Source organism: Sander lucioperca, chromosome 6 (assembly GCF_008315115.2).
Source record: "Sander lucioperca isolate FBNREF2018 chromosome 6, SLUC_FBN_1.2, whole genome shotgun sequence".
Classification (NCBI taxonomy): domain Eukaryota; kingdom Metazoa; phylum Chordata; class Actinopteri; order Perciformes; family Percidae; genus Sander; species Sander lucioperca.
In genome coordinates, this window is record NC_050178.1 from 40,910,969 (window position 1) to 40,931,280 (window position 20,312).

Below are 20,312 nucleotides of genomic sequence, written 5' to 3' on the forward strand. Positions count from 1 at the left end.
TCACAGGTGCTGTCTCTGCAGGGCAGCCAGTTTGCTCTCAGTAAGAGGTGTGAAGTCACACCCACACTCTCTCCACAACAAAATAACCGAGGCAGGGCCAGTGTGATCGCGAGCCTACACCCAACAAGAAGCCATGATGACTTTGGTTATGCATGTCTCCTCATTCAGTCTTGGATAATCAATTTATGTGAGATGACCTTCTGTTGAACCCTGTTGATGATCATCACTTATCATCACATTGTCCAAATACAGGTAGCAAGGAGCCAGGGCACTCTGAGCCATCACAAGCTGAGTGCTGTGTGGATTACCAAAGGCAGTGAAATGCCGTCGGCTTTTCTCACTTCAGTTTCATGTACTTAGCTGCCTATGACTGCACTCAGCTTTGGGGGAGGCTCTTGTATTTTATTTAAAATAGAATTACAATTTCAATCTCACAGGGTAAACTGGAACTATTCGTGCAAGGGTGCACTGTGCTGAAGAAATACATATACAACAATGTTTTCTTCACAGTAACTGTGAACCTCCGCAGGAGCAATTGGTTAAGATATTTAACCTTAAACAAAACAGATACATTGCGAGAACAGAACAGCATAATTTCAGTTGTAAAAAGAGCTAATCTGTCCACGCCATATACTTGAAATCTCCTCAATGCCAAGAGAAGAAAGAGTGGTGTCACATCATCACTTCACCTTCTGCCCTGTCCCATCGGAGGGTGATCTTGCCTGAGAGAAAAAGCAACTGTCAATTAGGAAGAGGAAACTGTCCCAAGCTTTACTGTCAAAAGTGACCTTGTGTGGGGTGAACCTGGTGATGCATGTCATTGGTGGAATCAGAATTTGGATGTTTAAAAGCTAATACACATTTCATATTCCCTCTCCAGTGAGTAGGAGGAGTCATGTCAAGGGGCTACTTATGTTTCACCTACAGTAGCTGGTAGGAATTTAGATATCAGGATTTAGTTGTACAAGCTTATTCCAGCCTGTGCAGCTGCTGCTCATGAGAAGCTAGATCTTCAACAGGGGGTCCAGGAACCCTAGGGGGCCCTCAGAGTCAATGCAGGGGGGCCTCCAAATTATTGTTAATTAAAAAAAAAAATAAAAAAAAATAAAAGTCTAAACATGAATCCAACATATTATTAGCAAATATAAATCCCCACTGCTTTCTGGCATATAGGTAAGGTAGTCACTGAGGTAGCCATCCACAGTTCATCCTAAAGATGTACTGTTTGTAACATTAAAACATGATTTATAAAATCATGCCAACAATTGTTAGGCTAATTGAATTGCTTAGTATTCTATGCAAAACAGGTATGTATAAAGGCCTTAGGCCACCCTACAAGTTATTGTAGGCCCAGATTAATATGCAACTTCATTTTATACAATATGTAGTAGGGGGTACCTGCTCCATCTCTCTGTCAGTTCAGGGGTCCTTGGTTTAAAACACGTTGAAGATCTCTGAGTGATATCAAAGTTGACAGGCTTATGAACAACTTCATTATTATTATTTTTTTTAATAAAAACATTTATTTAAAAAAAAAATCTATGTCTGTGAATCTAATATCCAAACAGCGGATTGTCTGCAGTGTAATGTACCGCATAGTTTTGGGGCAAGTGAATAAAAAATTGCGTTCGCTATTGACTAACCATCAATTAATCAATTGACTATTAAAACATGGCGGGTTTGTGCAGGATGTCCCATGTCGCGCTACGATTCTCTCTGACTAATCAGTGGTCTGCAGTGTTTTAAGTCCACCTTCTAGTATGGGCTCACCTCGACCCAGGTAGTAGGTCCTATCTGTGAAGGTAAATATGATGCAAAATGCGAGAGCCTGTAGACTTGATGTGAGCACTGGTAGAATACAATGTGAGAACTTGTAGAACAAAAATCTAAACTCGTATGTTAAGATTTTCACTTGTATAAAATATTCACACACGTGAGCTGAATTTGAAGTCGCTGAAATATATTCACAAATGTGTAGATAGATATTTACATAAATACAATGACAGCTGCAAACTTGTAATGCAACATTTAATCATATTAATTTTTTTTTTTTTACATGGGTCCATTTTCCAGTACAACCACAGCTCAGTGAATACAACCTCTCAAATCAGTCTAATGATCTTTCTAATTCCATCAAGCTTTCATGCTACACTAAATGAGCTGGACAAAGTTGTCGCTCAGAGCTCCACAGCATATGTCCACAGCTACAAATTTGTTTTGCACCACAAGAAATGTTGCAAAAGTCAGGAAAATTGTATTTATGTAAATATCAATCTACACATTTGTGACATATGTTTTTTGTGACTTCAAATTCAGAACACAGGTGTGTGACTATTTTCTACAAGCTTTCATGTGTTTTTTTTATTATTTCTGTGACTTTAAATTCAGCTTACATGTGTGTGAATATTTGTACAAGTGAAAATTTTATAATACAAGTTCAGATTTTTGTTCTACAAGTTCGCACATCGTATTCTACAAGTGCTCACATAAAGCCTACTAGCTCTCACATTTTACATCATATCTATCCACAAACAGCCAAGTTGAGTTGTTGAATAGAGTGTTCTGGGCTACTGTAGAAATGCCATGGAAGAGAACCTGCTTCATAATGTAGATATAAACGGCTCATTCCAAGGCAGTGAAAACACAAAAAGTGTTATTTCTAGGTGTTTATCCTCACATGAAAACATAGGTATTTATAAGTATTATATTCAATTTTTGCCTATCGATCACCCTAAATCCTACAAACAAGACCTTTATGACGGATGAAAAAGAGGCATGAAGCCCAGCTGAGGAGCACTCTGTGCCATTCTACTTCACCTTCAGCTTTTCTCGCTCCACACCTTTGAAAGCGGACATGATGTTTTAGTGGTTTCCCACCTGCGGGGGTGTCGACCTTGTCAGTGGTATTTCAGGCTCTGGGGACTTCTCTCACTTGGCTGCCAGCACCCGCAGGTTGATGGAAGGAGGGGTTGTCATGGAAACAGGCCACTGGGATGGGACACAGTGCAGGCTCTAGGACTCACTTTGAAAAGCTTTCATTGATAGCTGTCCCAATGAGCTGATTTCTGGTCTTTTACTAGGCTACCCACTGAGACGGTATAAAGGCTCGTCCGTTCTGTGCAGATAAAAGGACGACAGTGGATGTTTCAGAGTAGCAGTTTGTATGTGCAGGTTTAACAAATGCCAGATTACTGTTCACCCTCCTCTGCCCACCATTCTCAGCACAGGACACAGGTCTCCCTAAAGGGTCCATGACATTCACTGACATTTTTCATGCAGCATCTCCTGACATCTCTATACACAAAGAAAACCAATAGTATGAGACAGTGTTTAAACCATTTCTTCATCAGCATTTCTTGATGCACACAAAGCCAAGTCCGTTACTGACAATAGTGTGACATTAAGAGTCAAGGGACTTTATCTGGGGTATATAATGTGTATTAGTAACACTTTATTTGAACACCCTAATTAGCATTTATAAGCAATGTATAAGCATTTATAGAGAATTAATACATTTTAAAAACACTTTAATGTAGCGCAGATATTAAGAATATTTAAATGTTTATAATTTGTCAATACAGTTTTGGGTTTGGGTCATAGATTTGGTGTTTATTAATGTGTAGGCTTATGTGACAAAAAAAACTTCACTCAAGGTCCCCCTTCTCGATTTCTTCCAGAGCAATTATCTTCCTCTCATGGTCTTTATCAGCATTTGGAGTTTGTTTAGTTATCATGAGCGTGAAGAAGTGTTTAAATAAATACATACTATTAACAGAAATAAAGATATGATACAAAGGGTGCCATATTATATGTGTGAAATTATATTGCTAGTGAACTGTTTATACAGTAGTTATGGATGCTTCACAGGAAAGAGCATGGATGAGAATGAGCATGTTGTCAGGGGAGACTAACCGGAGATTGTTTGATTGCACCACAAAGCCCAGACCTGTCAGTCAACATCTGGGCTCCCACTGGAGATCCACTTTCCTAGGCAGTGAGCCACAGAGATTTGGATTTGCATTGTAGTGGACTCTACATATTACTTTCGTACAGATATTGCAGGGAAAACAGATGGTTGTTTCATGTCATTTTACTAAACGAGATGACGATAATACTCACCATCTCCTTCGATCTTGTCTCAGCTGAATTATACTCCCCATGTTACTCTCTAAAGCTTTGGAGATACAGAGGTAGTCTGGTATAAAAAAGAAACATCGTCTTGGTTTTGAATAACAAATTTTGTTGTTTTTGAAGTTACTGTATCTACTCCAAGGCATATTGTGCAGTAATTATATTGTACCGGGACTAGAATCTCATTATTATTCTCTAATAATTGCTTTGCAGTGTGGGTTTGAGGCAAACACACTGCAATCTGCACCTTCCATTCTCTCTCTCTCTCAACACTGATGTTGTAACCAAACACCTAGAGCTACGCTCATCACACTGAAATTAAAAATATGAATATGAGTATGATGATTTTTTTCCCTGCAACAACAATTTAAGCTTTTCAAACTTTACTTTCAACCTGTAAATGTCTGTTTCTCCAAAGCATATTTATTTAAAGGTCCTATGATATGCTGCTTTTTGAATGCTTTTGTATAGACCTTAGTGGTCCCCTCATACTGTATCTGAAGTCTCTTTTGTATAGGCCTTAGTGGTCCCCTCATACTGTATCTGAAGTCTCTTTTATATAGACCTTAGTGGTCCCCTAATACTGTATCTGAAGTCTCTTTTATATAGGCCTTAGTGGTCCCCTAATACTGTATCTGAAGTCTCTTTTATATAGGCCTTAGTGGTCCCCTAATACTGTATCTGAAGTCTCTTTTGTATAGGCCTTAGTGGTCCCCTCATACTGTATCTGAAGTCTCTTTTATATAGACCTTAGTGGTCCCCTAATACTGTATCTGAAGTCTCTTTTATATAGGCCTTAGTGGTCCCCTAATACTGTATCTGAAGTCTCTTTTATATAGGCCTTAGTGGTCCCCTAATACTGTATCTGAAGTCTCTTTCCCGAAATTCAGCCTTGGTGCAGAATTCCAGCCACTAGAGCCAGTCCCACAATGAGCTTTCCTTAGGATGTGCCATTTCTGTGTCTGTAGCTTTAAATGCTATTGAGGAGGAGAGAGGGGGGGGCAAGGTGGAGGGTGGGGGTGTGGCCTTGACCAACTACCATGCTTCGCTCGTTTGCAACCCATGATGTCTCTCTCATGGGTGGGCCAAGTTCTCATGAGCGGGTAAAGCAGAGAAAGGGGAGGTAACTTTTCCCCTTATGATTTCATAAAGGGAAGATTCCATTCCATCTGAGCTTTCATTTTCTCAAAGGCAGAGCAGGATACCCAGGGCTCGGTTTACATCTGTCGCCATTTCTAGCCACTGGGGGACCATAGGCAGGCTAGCTAATCATATTAATGCTAAAAAACCTCATGAAGTGAAATTTTCATGCCATGGTACCTTTAATATATGTACTGTTTTCTAAAAATGACACTTAGTGTTAAAATCATGGTTTAAAAAATATGAGGAAAGAAGATTTTATTTAACTTGCTCCTCAATAAACAACATGTTTGTGTGTGTAAACCACAACAAAACCAGTGATTGTAGACATATTCTAGCAAAATAAGAAAAGAAATATTTAAGAAATTTAAAAAGCCTTACATCTATTTACCTAGTTCATAACATTCATATTTCTATTGCTGGTTTACAGTAACTGCTCTGCAAACTGAAAGTCTAAATCAAACATACTTATTATGTTATTATAATTAGTTAATGTACAAAAAGTAATTTAAGTCATAGCTGATACAACATTACAGAGGAATTGCTAACAATATTTAATAGACAGTATATCAAGTCTAAACATACTTTGTCAGCTTATATTTGTGTTGATAGACAAATTAGTATATATATTTCAGTGCACAACAGTCAACAGTGAAACTGTTTTACAAGAGAAAGAAAGATGGCAGTCTCTAACAGTTCTGCCATAGTAACATGTCAAAAACAGGTTTGATTTTAACTTTTCCTTTGCTTGTGTACTGAATCTGTGACAATGCTCATGCTGTGTTCATTAAAACAAGTACTAAAAATAAAGCACAGTGACTACTAAGTCCAGGAAGCTAAACAAAGCTGCCATATTGTGTGTCAAAATGGGCGAAAAGGTAAAAAGGCAATATGCTAAACTAAAGATCTGAAAATCTTGGTTCGTCATTTGCTTTAAAGAGCAAGTTTGAGAGAACTAATAAAACAAACAGAAAACATGAAAGCAAAAATGACTTAGTTCCCTTACACAAAGAAGCAAGTATGTATATTTGTGCTCCTGAAAGAAACATGTCTCTATATCTCCCACTGGAGAGTTCTCACCACATGTAATAGCTGCGTGTGGTGTCCACCTGACTGGGTTTGGTCTCGGATGAGCCCTCTTTCTCCTTTTCACTGTCTGCTTCCCACAAGTTGATAAGAGGAGGGTACAACTCGTTTAGCGGTATTGACGAGGTTTTCTGCATGTACTTTTTCAGAGAATGGTGATAGTTTTTCCTCTTCCATCTCTTGGCAATATACACTCCTAAAGAGGCCAGACTGATGATTGCAAACATTGTTCCCATGACTGCTGCAAGAGCAGTGTTAGTCCCTTGGTCAGATATTTCCACAGCGAAGGTTGCCTGCTTTGTCGTCACATTCACGCATGACTTCTGTGTTTGTTGGTGGATGTTGGAGACACTGAGGCACACCTCGTACTCAGTTGCTGGTTGTAAATGCGTAAGGTTGTACTCATGGACATCAACAGGTACCCTGGCAGTGTAAGTAATATGTGGGTTGTCTATTTTCATGGTGGCAGATGACCACTTGAGGTTAGAGGTCATTACATTGGAGTTTATTTTCCAGGAGACCAGGATAGAGTGAGATTCTGTTTGTTTGACGTAGATCTTCATTAGCTGAGTGCTGTCTAACAGAGTGCCATTCACCCGTATAGCTGTCACTCTTGTGTCAGCTCCCTCTGAATTTTGAGCCACACAGGTGTATCTGCCAGAGTCTTCTACTTGGATATGAGAAATTCTCAATGTCCCTTCACTGCTAAGGCTGTACTTGTCAGATAGGGTGTCCATCATTACCTTGTTCCCCATTGGTGTCACCCAGTAGATTTCAGGCTCAGGCTGGGACATGGCTCTGCAGTCCAAGTCCAAGGTCATGCCAATGTCAAGGTTGAGGTGGCTTGGGAAAGTATCATGGGAAATCAGGGGCAGGCACTGGTTTGCTAAATTATTCTGCAGCACCTCCCGCACATGCAAACCCCTTACTTCTGCTGGCATGGCACAAAACATGGATGGAGGTTCCATGAAACGGACACTGGTTTTGTTGGAGCTCATCCACTGTATGACACAGTCACAACGCAGAGGATTGCTGTGGATGCTAATCTCACGCAAGTTGGGCAGAGAGTCCACCGTGGACTGATACAGGGCATTCAGGGCGTTGTTGTTCAGCATTAGACTCTCCAAGGCTGGGACATCACGAAAGGCCTGACGGTTGATGTAAGAGAACTTGGGGTTGTTTGTAGCCTCCAGCTTTGTGAGCTCAGGCAGATTGTCCAGAGCGTACTGGTCAATAGAAACCAGCTCTCCCATGTTGTTTATACCCAGCTCCTTCAGTCTCAGCATGTTCTTGAAATCTCCTGTCTGAATCTTGTGCACCGGGTTTTTGTTCAAATCCAAGAACTTTAGGTTAGGCAGTTTCTGAAAGGCTCTCTGAGGAACTCGGACCAGCTTATTGTCATAGAAAGAGAGGCTCTCAAGATTGTCAAGTCCCACAAAGGCATTTCCAGGGATGTCTGTCAAATCCATCCCAGCCAAAACCAGGCTTCTAAGGTTGCCCAGTGGCTTGAAATTAAAGTCCATTATTCCAACAATGGGGTTCTCCCCAATCATGAGGATCTCTAGGTTGGGCGTAGATTCAAACCACTGGCTGGTGATGGTCTTGAGCTTGTTGGAGTTTAGGTGAAGCCTGAGCAGGTCGTGGAGACCAAAGAAGGCATTGGCAGAGATAGTGTTGAGCTGATTGTGGTTGATGTAGAGCTCCTGCAGGTTGCTGAGGTCCTGCAGACAGTAATCTGGCATTTCCATGATCTGATTCTCCTCCAGATGAAGTGTGGTGAGCTGGGACATATTGGTAAGGCCAACATCTCGAATGCTACTGAAGTTGTTCTGGGACAAGTCTAGCTCAGTCAGGTTGAAAAGCTGCTCCAGCTCGTCATCGGTCTTGGCAATGTAGTTGCTCTGTAGGAGGAGAACCTGAGTGTCACTGGAGAGGTTTCCTGGGATGCGTGTTAAGCGAAGGTCATTGCAGTCCACAGTGATGGCTTCTCTGTAGGTGGACTGAGGGGTAAACCATGGCCGGATCTCGCATACACACAGCTGAGGGCACTCATTGCTCTGGACGAAGGATAGTCCTATCGATACCAGCATCAGGCCAGCATATACCTGGCCTAGAGGTAAGCCGTCTAACCTCCGTCTAGCCATGCTGGTGTAGGACAGGAGGAGGGGCAGATGATTTGGGGAGAGAGTGTGTTACAGTCATCAACCAGACTTTCCGCTGATTACTGTAGGTCTTCCAGTCCAGTGAAATGGTCAGGAGTTGAAGCAGAGGGTAGAATTTTACATCAAGATCTTGGAGCCCCAGAGTAATCTGGAAAAGAAAAACAAAACATATATGTCATTATACAGACAACAGTTTCAACCCCATGTTTAAAAGGGTATATAATGCATAATTACCAACTATTGGATGGATTGACACCACATTTTGTACAGACATTCATGAGAGGATAAATCCTCATGACTTTGGAGATCCCACTACTTTTTCTCTTGTGAGCTTGAGGTTGACATTTGTGGTTTTGAGTGAAATATCTCAGGCACAGAGCAACTAGCATGACTGCAGACTAGTCTTTTTGTAACAATTACTGGATTATCACATAACCTTCCATGTTCTTGAAAATGAAGCAATTACTTAAGACAACAGACTGAGTTAGAACAACTGCTCCCCCACTATCCTTGTGAAACAGAGTTATGTGCAACATCAACAGTTTTGAGAAAATGCAAGTTCAGCTCATTACAATGCCTGCACAAAACACTGCTCTGAAGTACTTGGAAACAGATCAATTTCCATTGAGGGCTTTCATCTATCCAACAGGCCCATAAGGACTCGATCATTAGTTTCTCCGAACATCATTAAACACTATGAGATATTAGTATGTGCCATGCCTCAAAGAAAGCAAAAAAAGATTTGCTTCTTAATTTTTAATGCAACGTCTTCAGCATTCTGAATTTAGGGCAAACATGAAGAAAAAAAAGTTTTCAGCAGACCTAAGATTTTTTTCTGGAAGACAGAAGGAAGATTGTAAACTTTGAGGAGTATTCTTTAACTCTAAGACTACAGGAGAGGGTTGTGTGTGAGACTCTGATCTAGCTTCATCGCTTGGTCCAGCGAATGTGAGCTCCAGTGAGGTACAATGGGCATCTGCTTACCCATATGGCAGTAACACTTACTCCAATGAATTGGAAGATAAAGCATTAATTCTGGCAATCAAAAGACAGCCTCTACTCGATACCAGTGCTACATTTTAAAGCTCTTACTGTCTAAATACATGGGCATTACAGCATATAATATTTTATGTATGGATGGCAATGTAGGTCAGTCAGTCAGTCCACCACTTTGGTCCAGACTGAAATATCTCAACAACTACTGAATGGATTGCCATGACATATTGTCAAGACATCCATGGCTGTTTCCTGTCATTTAACTTACAACTGTTTTGATATATTTGGGATAAGTTTTGGTATACTATTGTTGTCTATGCACTCCCACGCTTTGGGATTGATGTGTTTTTGAGAGGGTTTTAATTGTGTACTTGAATTGTTAATTGTTTTGAGATGTTTATCACCCTGGGTGGGTTGGATAGCTAACCACATCTGCCATCATAGTGGCTATGGTATGCATATGCATGTAGTGATCATTTTTAAACACTTTGATCTGATGAAATTCTGACTTGGATTTAAACATACATTTGTGGTTTGGAGTTTGCAGCTTTTACTCTCTACGACGATGAAGCCTCCTGACTTGCCCTCTAATGCTACATTTTGTGGTTTTGAGTAAAATTCCTGAACATCCACTTAATGGATGTCATTCAATTAGCTACAGATAGTCATATTCAGATATTCAACACTCAATTGTAAAAGCTTTGGCAATTATTTAACTTTTTAGTGTTTAGTGCTAATTCGCTAATGTTGGCATGCTAACATGATAAACTAGGATGGTGAACATGGTAACCATACCTGCTGAACATGTTAGCATTGTTGGTGAGATTAGCATTTAGCTTAAAGCACCACTGTGACAAACACCTTGATATTTGGGGCCTCACTCTTAGTCTGGTTAATGAGTTGGATTAAACCATGCCTTTTTATATACCTTTTATCTCATTTACATGAAATATGTGTCTCACTCACTCAATAATTCTGTTCACATGCAAATACTGTAGATTTTCTATGCACTGGTTTTATCCCTCACCATTGTTTATTAACAGGATTAGGTAGCCAGCACGTCTTTAACAAGCCTGTGTGCTATCCTATAGCAACAGAGATCCCAATACTTAGTTAGATCTGTTTACCAAAGGTGGCACCCCATCCAGTGCAGAGCCATTCGGCAGCACCACAGTACCACGGCCTTCTCCACCACACAGCTTTATGGTCAACACCAGCTTAAGAAGACAGCACTTAAGAGGCTTTCAAACAAGAGAGCTGACTAATTCATCTGAATGCAAACTGCCTGGCAACAGCACCAGGGAAACAAGAACACGTCTCTTCCCTTTGGGACAGGGCGGAGCATGGGTGAAACAGGGATAGTACAGTATAATGTCTTTAAGATAAAGCAATGTATATTGTGACGATTGCTGCGCCAGTCAGGATTAGTGGATGGAGATACTGAAGAGGGGATTGAGGCAGTGTAATAGATTCAAACCCAGAGGAGAGAAACAGGTCACTAAGCACTTAAATTAAAAGCAATGTATCAGTGGACACATACAGCAAAGAGAAGTGAGTGTTCCACTGTATAACAATAGTGTTAATTCATTGGTGATCTCATTAAGAAAATAATTATTGATTGTAATTTTGTCAATTATTAAATATTCTGTCCCTTAAAAAAGAAATTTCAGAAAAATGGGGACATTTTTCAAAACACCATACAGAAAACATACAGTTTTTCATTGATAATAATTTACCATTTTTTTAGCTGACTAAAATCAAACAAAAAGGCAGATTCGGAAAGTAAATACTTGACATATTTACATCAATATACTGTAAAATGTTTTAATTGCAAAGGATTACAACTGTGAATAAATGTAATTGTGCACCTTTGACCCACTGTTAAATTGTTAGCATCAGATTACAATCTTGCATCTCTATGACATAAAATTAGTGTTGGAGAGGCAAAAGCAAAAAGCAAGATATCAAGAACTGGACCCAGGTATATAAATGCATAATTTTCTGCTCTCACATTCTTCCTCATCCACAGTATTCTCCACAAATGGGGTTAATCTTAGATTCTCCCCATTTGATAAATGCTTTGTCTGTGTTCCCCTTTATGCAATGTAAGATTAAAAAGTTTCTGAACACAAAGAAATGAAAAACAAATATGACACTATGTCACTTGTCAAAGTGAAAAGTAGGTTAACTGAAAAAAAATGCTGTTGTGATGTAACTATGAGCACTTTAAAGACTGAAAAAAAAAATCGGTGTCAACATCCTGTTGGTTTTCAACAACAACTAAAAGCTGTCTAGGACATCCTGATGCAGGCTTCACAGGTCCATTGTGATCAGAGTCCCAAAGCCACAGGAAAGCTTAAAACACACAGCAGGTGGAAGAACACTCAACACAACACCAAAGGCAGGAAGGCAGGAAACGGAAAAACCCAGAGGTTGTAACCACGGCCACCTTTGAACCTGTGAATGGGATACTTGAAATAAATACCAACAGCTTCAGACATAAACTGCTTTGTTACGTGGGGTGTTACTGTAGTACAGCTTTTATTGATCAAAGACACAGAACTCACAAGTGGGACAGGTGTTTTAACACTAACCCCACAGAAATGACTGATTATGTAAATTTATCATCCTTTAGACAAGGTGACCCGGTTATTTTCAATTAGTATACTTTTCAGCCACCTCGTCTTTGAGTTGATCCCATTTTTTAAATTTTTTTTATTATTATTTATTTTATTCCCTCACCCGTACCTACATCCTCTATCTACCCTAATCTACCGGTAATATTGATACATATTTACATGAGAATGTCCTACTTATCAAATGTTTCAAATGTATCAAATGTGTTAAGCGCGCTAGGTTCTGCTGGTGATCGTCATCAGTGGGTTAGTGCATTGATGCAGGTTACCATTACAAAGTTAATGGAGCAGAAGCAGCACTGATTACCAAAGTTGGTCTTATGTTAAACACTAAACAGTAGGTCTTAATGACAGACAAACGTATTACTGCTGATCTTGGCAGTACTCCTTTAATGTTGAATTACCTGTGGTTGAATAAAGTGCATTAAGTTCATCTCATGGTAAAGCAGTACTTTCCATGGTGTCAAAGGAAATGAAGTGAATGAGAATTTTAATTTATAAAGGGTGGGTTTCTAACAGAAATGAAGGCTGTCGGAAATGTTGAGATCTATAAAAGATCTGATGGAAAACAATATTTGTGAAATATAAAGTTTACATGGGGGGGGTTAAAAAATACAACAGGATGTCACACAAATAGGCCATTTGGTGGCTCGATGGTGTTTTAAGCCCCCACCGTCGACTTCAAGGCAGCGCTGCAACTGTCGACTTCAAAGCACCTAACCCTAATCGTAACCCTTGCCTAACCCTAGTGCCTTCCATGCAGCGCTGCCTGGAAGACGATGTTGGGGGCTTAAAACATCCATTTGATGCCACTCACGGATTTCTGGACCGACTGATCTAGTGTGAATGAACCCTAATTTAATGGGTTACCTCCAAACTGGGAACCTTTTCATGGTATTTTTGTGGTTCCTAGCTGGTACCCCCTCCATATATAAATATATGACCTGGCGACGGCTGACTGATGCCCTATGACCTAGGTATCAGACAGATTCCCCTAATTTACATTACAAACATTAGGTTAAGGCCTGCTTAAGGAACCTAAGTATGACTGGAGATAACCAGCTTGGTTATACCTCTTATTTCAGACCACCGTGTCCTACTACTTTTTTGTGGCCTGTCTCATCTCTTTGCCCCTCGCTATTTTCTCTCTCTTTCTTCATTTTGCAATCCGCGCCGCCTTCATCACGTCACCTGTACACAGCCCGTGAGCGTGTTGTGTGACAGTAGTAATCATCTATGCAAAACACAGTGGGCTGTGTAACAAAGCTGATCGTCGACGCAAAGAATTTGTTGATGATTTTTAGTTAACAAACTACTCAAGTTACTCAAGGAATCGTTTCAGCCCTAGCAATGGCCGATAACAGTGTCCCAGGTCCAAACTGCTGAAGTTACAAGCAAAGTTCACTGGAAACAGAGTTCAGAGGCTGTCAAAGTTGAGACAGAGTTCTTAGGTAAGATCCTTTCTTTGTTGTTTGATTCATTATCCATTTTCTGTATCTGTTCAGAGAGGCATGCAGGGGTTAGCCCTGGCCATTTTTCACATTGCTGGATCTTTCAACAGTAAAGTATCAATGGTTAAATTTAATATGATCATATACAGAAGATCATTAACTGCATGCCATGAAAGTAGATCCCTGTCATGTCAGTAGAGAAACTGTCACAGTGATCTAACTTGTTAATTGGCATCCTGATGTAAGTTCAAAGATGTCACTTCTGAAAGACCTAAAAATATCCAAACAGCTCTGTAAAAAACAGTAAAAAAAACATTTTCTCATTACTTGCCAGCACTACTGTAGTTGAGCCCCATTTTACCTATAAAGTTGTAATGAACTAACGTGCCAATGTATGTATGATAATGACAGTCACTAAACTCATCCTGGTTAGCCAAGTTCTCAGAATCTCAATTTTTAAACAGAATGAGAGGCATTGAACATTTTTGAATAGTTTTCTTCTGAACTGTAGAAAAGATGTCCGTGAAGTGTACTGATGAGAGGAAATTAATAATTTTCATCTATGTATCAAACTTTAAAGAATCCAGGTTGATGACGATGAGTGAGCCCTTTCTTAGATAAAGTCTCCCTCTGACCCACTCTGACTGATTAAGCCCAAGGCTCAGTTAGGACTCTGAGGACACTCAAGCTCATCTAGAAATCAAGAAAATCCTTCCTTGAATATGATGAGAATTGAGAGTGACATGAGAAAATGAAAATGTGATTTCAACTGGATAACAAGAGTCTTGCATTAGGGCTCTCTTGGGAAAAACACACATATATCCCCACTGGCCCAGGTTTGCTTTTGAGCTTTAGTTCACTAAAATCATCCGCACACACATAAAAAAAGGGAAAACAAATTAGAGGTGGTGCAAGTGAGATGAACAAACCCCAGGGAGCCTATAAACACATCTTGTTAGTAACTGAATAAAAAAGAAGTGACAAAAACACTCCTGAATTAGATGACAGAACCTGAGTGACAAGGAGACTCAACAAGGGGGAGTATTATATAGAACAGACTGGTGCTGTCACAAGAAGACATATGAAGAGAAAAAACACCTAATATATGAAGTGAAAACTCAAATGTCTCTTTTTTTGTTACCCGTCTCATCTTCAACACCAGAATAAATAGAGATAAACACATTTTTCAGCCTATTGGGAAACACGTGTCCAAGCAGCAGACACATCAACAGTTACACCTCCCTTGGAGACTATATAGTCATGTAAACCACATCTTCTTCCTAGGATGATGAGGGATTCAGGACTTCAATGTGCCCAAAATGGGTTGTCGTGATCCTTTCGCTCGTGCTCACACCTGCCTCTAACCCTCTAAGAATTTAATATAATACCTAGGACTGCGCAATAAATCGTTTATTTTATCGTCATTGCAATATACACATTGCAAAAGGCTGCAACATATTGCAATAGACACTCAGGAGATTTTGTTGTGTTAGTATAAAGGAAATATCAGCAGAAAACTGCACATTAAAATGCAATTTTAATTAATAATTATATATAAATAATTCTTTTTTATGGTGCTTTTTATGTTCAATTCAATGTTCAATTTGTTCAATAGAAGAATGTTGGAAATGATTTCCTTTTATTTGTTTTAAATTCAACAAGCAATTTGTTGTATGTTAGCAGAATATTGAAAGCAGCACAAATGCAGAACTGAGTACACAGTTTATTTATCGCATGTAACATTGTTATCGCGATATTCAACAACTTTATCGCATATGGCATATTTTCCTCATATCGTGCAGCCCTAATAAGCCCCTCCGTTTCCTACCAGGAGTCTCAAATAAGCAGGACATTTTTTTAAAACAATGCTTGTAGCAGGCGGTTTCCTGTAGAACTGTGTTCGCCTATCCAGAGCACAAAAGAGAGGAAACAATGGCGCATTTGTGTGTACATTATAACTGTGTGGATTGCTTCCCCTGACATGCACAAAAAAATGTGTTAAGCAACACACATTATGACAAATATTATGACCATTTAAAGAGGTGAGAGTAAGTGTGAGTGTGCCTGCGTACATGCTGGCTGGTTTCACATTAGACGATTCATGTTAGGTCTCCCCTGGTTGGAGACAACTTCGTCATCATCAACACTCGTGGTATTGATTTTACAGCTGCTTGATTGCTGCACCTTTCAAACTGGTTCACCTTCAACCAGGAAGCGTAAGTGTCAAGGGACACTTGTGTGGAAATCCTCAGCCTCTCTCTGAATTATACAACAATGTCTTGGTGGAACAGCTGCTAGTAAGGTATTACGGTAAGAAGAGCAAACTGCAGTGTAAATGTATTTGAACAGGAGTGGAACCTGCTATCACTCCAAAAATCTTAAAAACAGGTCTTTAAAATCACAAAGTAACAACAACATTTAATTTATTTGTCATAAAGTTCATCATTAGGCTATTAAGTTTGAATAGAGAGAGCCATAAAATGAGTTTCTCTACCAGAAAAAAGGTTAACTGAGCAAGATTAAACGGAAAAGGGTAGGGCAGCTTTTTGTTTTTAAGCGTTGTGATTTTACATTAAAATAATTATAATATATGGGGATTGAACCACCAACAACTACCTACCATCTGATCTAAAGCCACCTCCTCTTACAGTGAAGTCAGACCAGATTTTGCTTTCCATAAATGCAGCCTCCATCCAACCTATAGGTTTGCCAGTCTGCCTTGTTAGCCTTTCAGGTTCAAACTAGCCACTGTAGCCTAAGCTCGTAAACTAACCTGCTGATCTTATAGTATTTTTAATGTGATGGTCACGATTGCTTTTATTGCATATGAATGTTGTGTTTGTGAGGCTAAAGTCCTTAAGGGTTAGAGGCAGGCAGCTGGGCCTGATCCAGTCTTCTCTGCCAGGCACGTGACCTGACTGGGTGAAAAGGACCACAAAGGGCCACCCACAAGGGGCTCCTGTTGTCCCAACCACACCTCTGTTCCCCAGAGCCAAGGGGCAGCACAGGTGTGTTTCTGAATGTCTGTCTCTGAAACTTTAACACATGCACACGTCCATGCCATGTCATAACTGCTGTACTTGCTGCAGAAGACACATTGATGTCAGGGAGAGCAGGGTGAGCAGAGCTGTGTCTGTTGCCTCTGAGACCTGTAGTCCACAGAGAACAAAGGGTTAATGCCTCAGCCCTTCTTATAGGAATAATGGTGGAGGCCTGAGCTCAATAACCCACCCACCCCCTCCTCACCATGCCTTATACCCCTGGGACCTAAATGTTGGTGTGGGGGAGAAGCCCTCTACCCCTTCCCATGAGCCCTGCTGTCTCCGAACAAACACCCCCCACCACACACACACACACACACACACACACACACACACACACACACACACCCCTGCCTGGAACACAAACGCCCTATTGTGACACTATATCGTCATAATCAAGTTTAAAAGAACATCTTAAGTGTGTGCCTATGCAGCATGATGTGTGTGTGTGTGTGTGTGTGTGTGTGTGTGTTTTGTCCATGTGAGGCAGGATGCCCCATTCAGGGGAGAGAAAAAAAAACCAAATCAATCAGGTGATCCTGTTCATTCAATTTTAAGAAATGATATAGTCTTTTGCTCGCTTGGAAAAGCGGCAGTGCAGCACCAACCAAGACAAAGTTTGCAAAAATTAAACAGCTTTTGTTCCAATGTGACATGTCAAGACCAGGATAGACAACAGCGGTTTGGCTCAAAACCTCAAAAAAGTATTTATAGGATACTCAAATATAATGAGCAACTGCTCACAAGGAGACTGAGCTGTTTACTTTAGTTGTCTATTGTACTGCAAAGTCTTTTATTTGCCCCAGAGGTCCACAGAGAAAAGAGGGCTAACAGCAGTTTGTTGTTAAAAGAGGTAATTAATAGAGTCATATGAGCAGAAACTGAGTAGGACAAGTAAATCCCGCACACTAAAAAAAAAAATCCCTTTATCATCCTTAACCTTCCTACATTTTGTCCCTCTGCCTAAAGTTAAATGATGATAGTCAGCAGTCTCCATCACAAAAGCGCAACAGCTGCGGCGTTGGTGAACCACAATAGACCCCCTGCCAATGCAACCCCATTCTCACCACAGCATCTTTTCCAGAGGGCCTTGTCTGTCTCAAGACTCAGCGGACTTATTGCTTTAGAACGAGGAATCGAGACATCTGCCGACATACTTTAACATTAATATGCAAATCACATGTAGGCTACACAACGTTAGGCACGCCGCACGCAGCTCCTGCTGGCACGGCAAGTAGGCTACCGCAACGAGATCAAAGTTTGTTTTCTGTGCTATCATTTGACGCATTGTAACGGGTTACCTGCTGTAAGGTCCGATGTTCATATGTGTATTCTAAACTGATTCCAAGCCTGAAGTAAAACCAGACTGCATTTATATTTAAAAAAAAAAAAAAAGATCATGCCCTTGAGTGTGTCTACATCCTAAATAAAGTCGCTGCATCGCCCTTGCAGGGAAACATGTTGTGAATTAAAACATATTCACAAAGTATGCATGGTTTTACACATAAAAACAAATGTCTACGACTAAAACGTTTGATTGAGGGTTTAAATTATGTGGCTGCCAACCGCATCACTAAACACATATTGTTTCCTCCCAAAATGCAGCTTATAAAGAAACAGACTACAGCAGTGGAAACCCTGTCTTTCCTTTCCTGAGGGGTCTCACCTTGTTGGCATTCCAGTCCGATGTTTCCAAGCGCACAGGTCCTTTATCCAGATATACGCGTCAATACACAACAATAAATAAGATCAATGCTATAATGCAAAGTGAACGGTCTTATCAAATAGCGTAAGAACACATATTCCTGTATCCTAAGGGGTTCAGCTGGCGGACGTTTACAACGATTTGTCGCTTGTGTATCCGATCAGTCACAGGGCGCCTCGGAAAGAGGCATGGTGCGGTCTGCACAGAGATCTCCAACCTGCTGCCTACAACCCACCACCGTCCGGTTTGTCGCCCTGATATTCCTCCGCTGTGCCGCTGCTGCTGCCGCCGCCTGCTCCTCCTACGGATGGAGAAGGAAAATTATTAAAAAAAATAATAAAAAAGAAAAAACACCTGGCGCTGTCCAGACCAGTCAGCTGATTCCCTAGCAGGCTATTGGCTGAGAGCGCCTGCCTGTCACTGGCGGCCAAGCAAAGCAGAGCACCATCTGCTCGGGGCTTGTTGTGATGAGAACAAAGGCAGGAGAGGGCGGCGGGGCATGGGGCGAAGGGGGGGTGTGTGGGTGGGGAGAGGGGGGTGGTACATGGCATTAATGCTGAAAACAAGCCTCCTCCTCTATACATAATCCTTGATGATGATAATACTCTATATACATAAATGTGTTACTTTGTGTCACTAAAAGATCACAGACGAGACTTATGTGATCTCAGAATATTTTTCTTATCCGTATTATCTTTCTCTTTAATCTTAGTGGAACATTGAGCTCAAAAGCAGTATAATCCACATTTGCTGTTCCCCTTTCAACATAGTTTTAGCAAACTCTGCCTTACAGTTTACAAAGAATCTCTCATTTGAGGTTTAGCCTATACGTGCATGCCCAACACCCCAACATGTATGTTCATTGTTGACAACCACAAGCCCACAACCCCCTAAGGTCTAACAAGCAGCAAAACTTATTTTTAAATTCTAGTGAACGTTCCAAAGTTTCCAAAAGAGTGTAAACATGTTGAGCTGAATTACAGGGAAATGTGTAGGCTATAAAATGATGGAACACCTAGAATATTTCCATTTGATGGAATGAAGCCATAAAAATCAGTCATGCTGATTGCTCATTAATAATTTAAAGGAGACGTATCATGCTAATTTTTACTCGAACATGTTTACATGATTTAATGTTAAAAAAACAAACATTATTTTTGTCATACTGTCTGTCTGAATACATCTATATTCACCCTCTGTCTGAAACGCCTTTAACCCCCCCCCTCCCAAAAAAGCCCAGTGTGCTCTGATAAAATTGCGAGAAAAATATGGTACACCTTTGTAAAGGTAGTTCTCAAGCTGTGGGTGGAGACACCTAGATGGGGGCGGGCTGTGTATTCTAATGAGCCTGTATGCAACATAGATAGAGGAGCCAAATCAGAATGGCTTGTTGAATCCAAGCGACAACCTCCGGTGCTGAAAAATGAAGCCAACACAAAGTGCCAAAAACTGCAGTTCCTTGAATGTTAAAATGCCCAACCTTACAGCAGAAATAAACATGTGTACAGCCCGGTACAAAAAGCAGTTTTGGTCTCTATAGCTTATTTCCCCCTTTATGACAACTGTACGTGGGGTGAATTTATGAATTAATCCCCTTTAGTATTGTATTAGGTATCAATGTATCAATAGAAAAATATTAGCAAATATCACCACTATGTCCTTGTTAAAAGCTACAGGTAACATGCACAATTAATGCCATCTTCATTAAACCACTCATTTATTTTACACGTGAAATAATTAAATGGCAGCATAATCAAACACAAGAACACACGAAAAATATGCACAGGTCATTAAAGTAAGTAATATCATGCAGTGGCCTTTAAATCTAAACTAAGATGAATACAGGATCCCATTAAACTGGAGCTCAGGCTGAAAAGCATCCTGGCACCATAAGCATTTGTGCGACCACGTATGATGACATCTGTAAAGAATTAGCGCGATTTGAAGAATCTATTTGTCACGGT

The 20,312-nt window shown here is 40.4% G+C and overlaps 1 protein-coding gene across 1 annotated transcript; it reads right to left on the minus strand.

Moving 5' to 3' along the window:
* Positions 1-4,483: 4,483 nt before the first annotated feature.
* Positions 4,484-18,733, minus strand: lrrn1 (leucine rich repeat neuronal 1). Its single transcript, XM_031279915.2, has 3 exons — positions 18,310-18,733; positions 5,452-8,667; positions 4,484-4,577 (listed from the first exon to the last, which is right to left on the minus strand). Exon 2 carries the CDS (start codon positions 8,499-8,501, stop codon positions 6,348-6,350), a length of 2,154 nt encoding a protein of 717 aa, XP_031135775.1. The 5' UTR covers positions 8,502-8,667; positions 18,310-18,733; the 3' UTR covers positions 4,484-4,577; positions 5,452-6,347.
* Between the last annotated feature and the right edge of the window lie 1,579 nt (positions 18,734-20,312).

Coding starts and splice junctions, on each gene's coding strand:
- lrrn1 (XM_031279915.2), bottom strand. CDS start 8,501: ATGGCTAGACGGAGGTTAGACGGCTTACCTCTAGGCCAGGTATATGCT.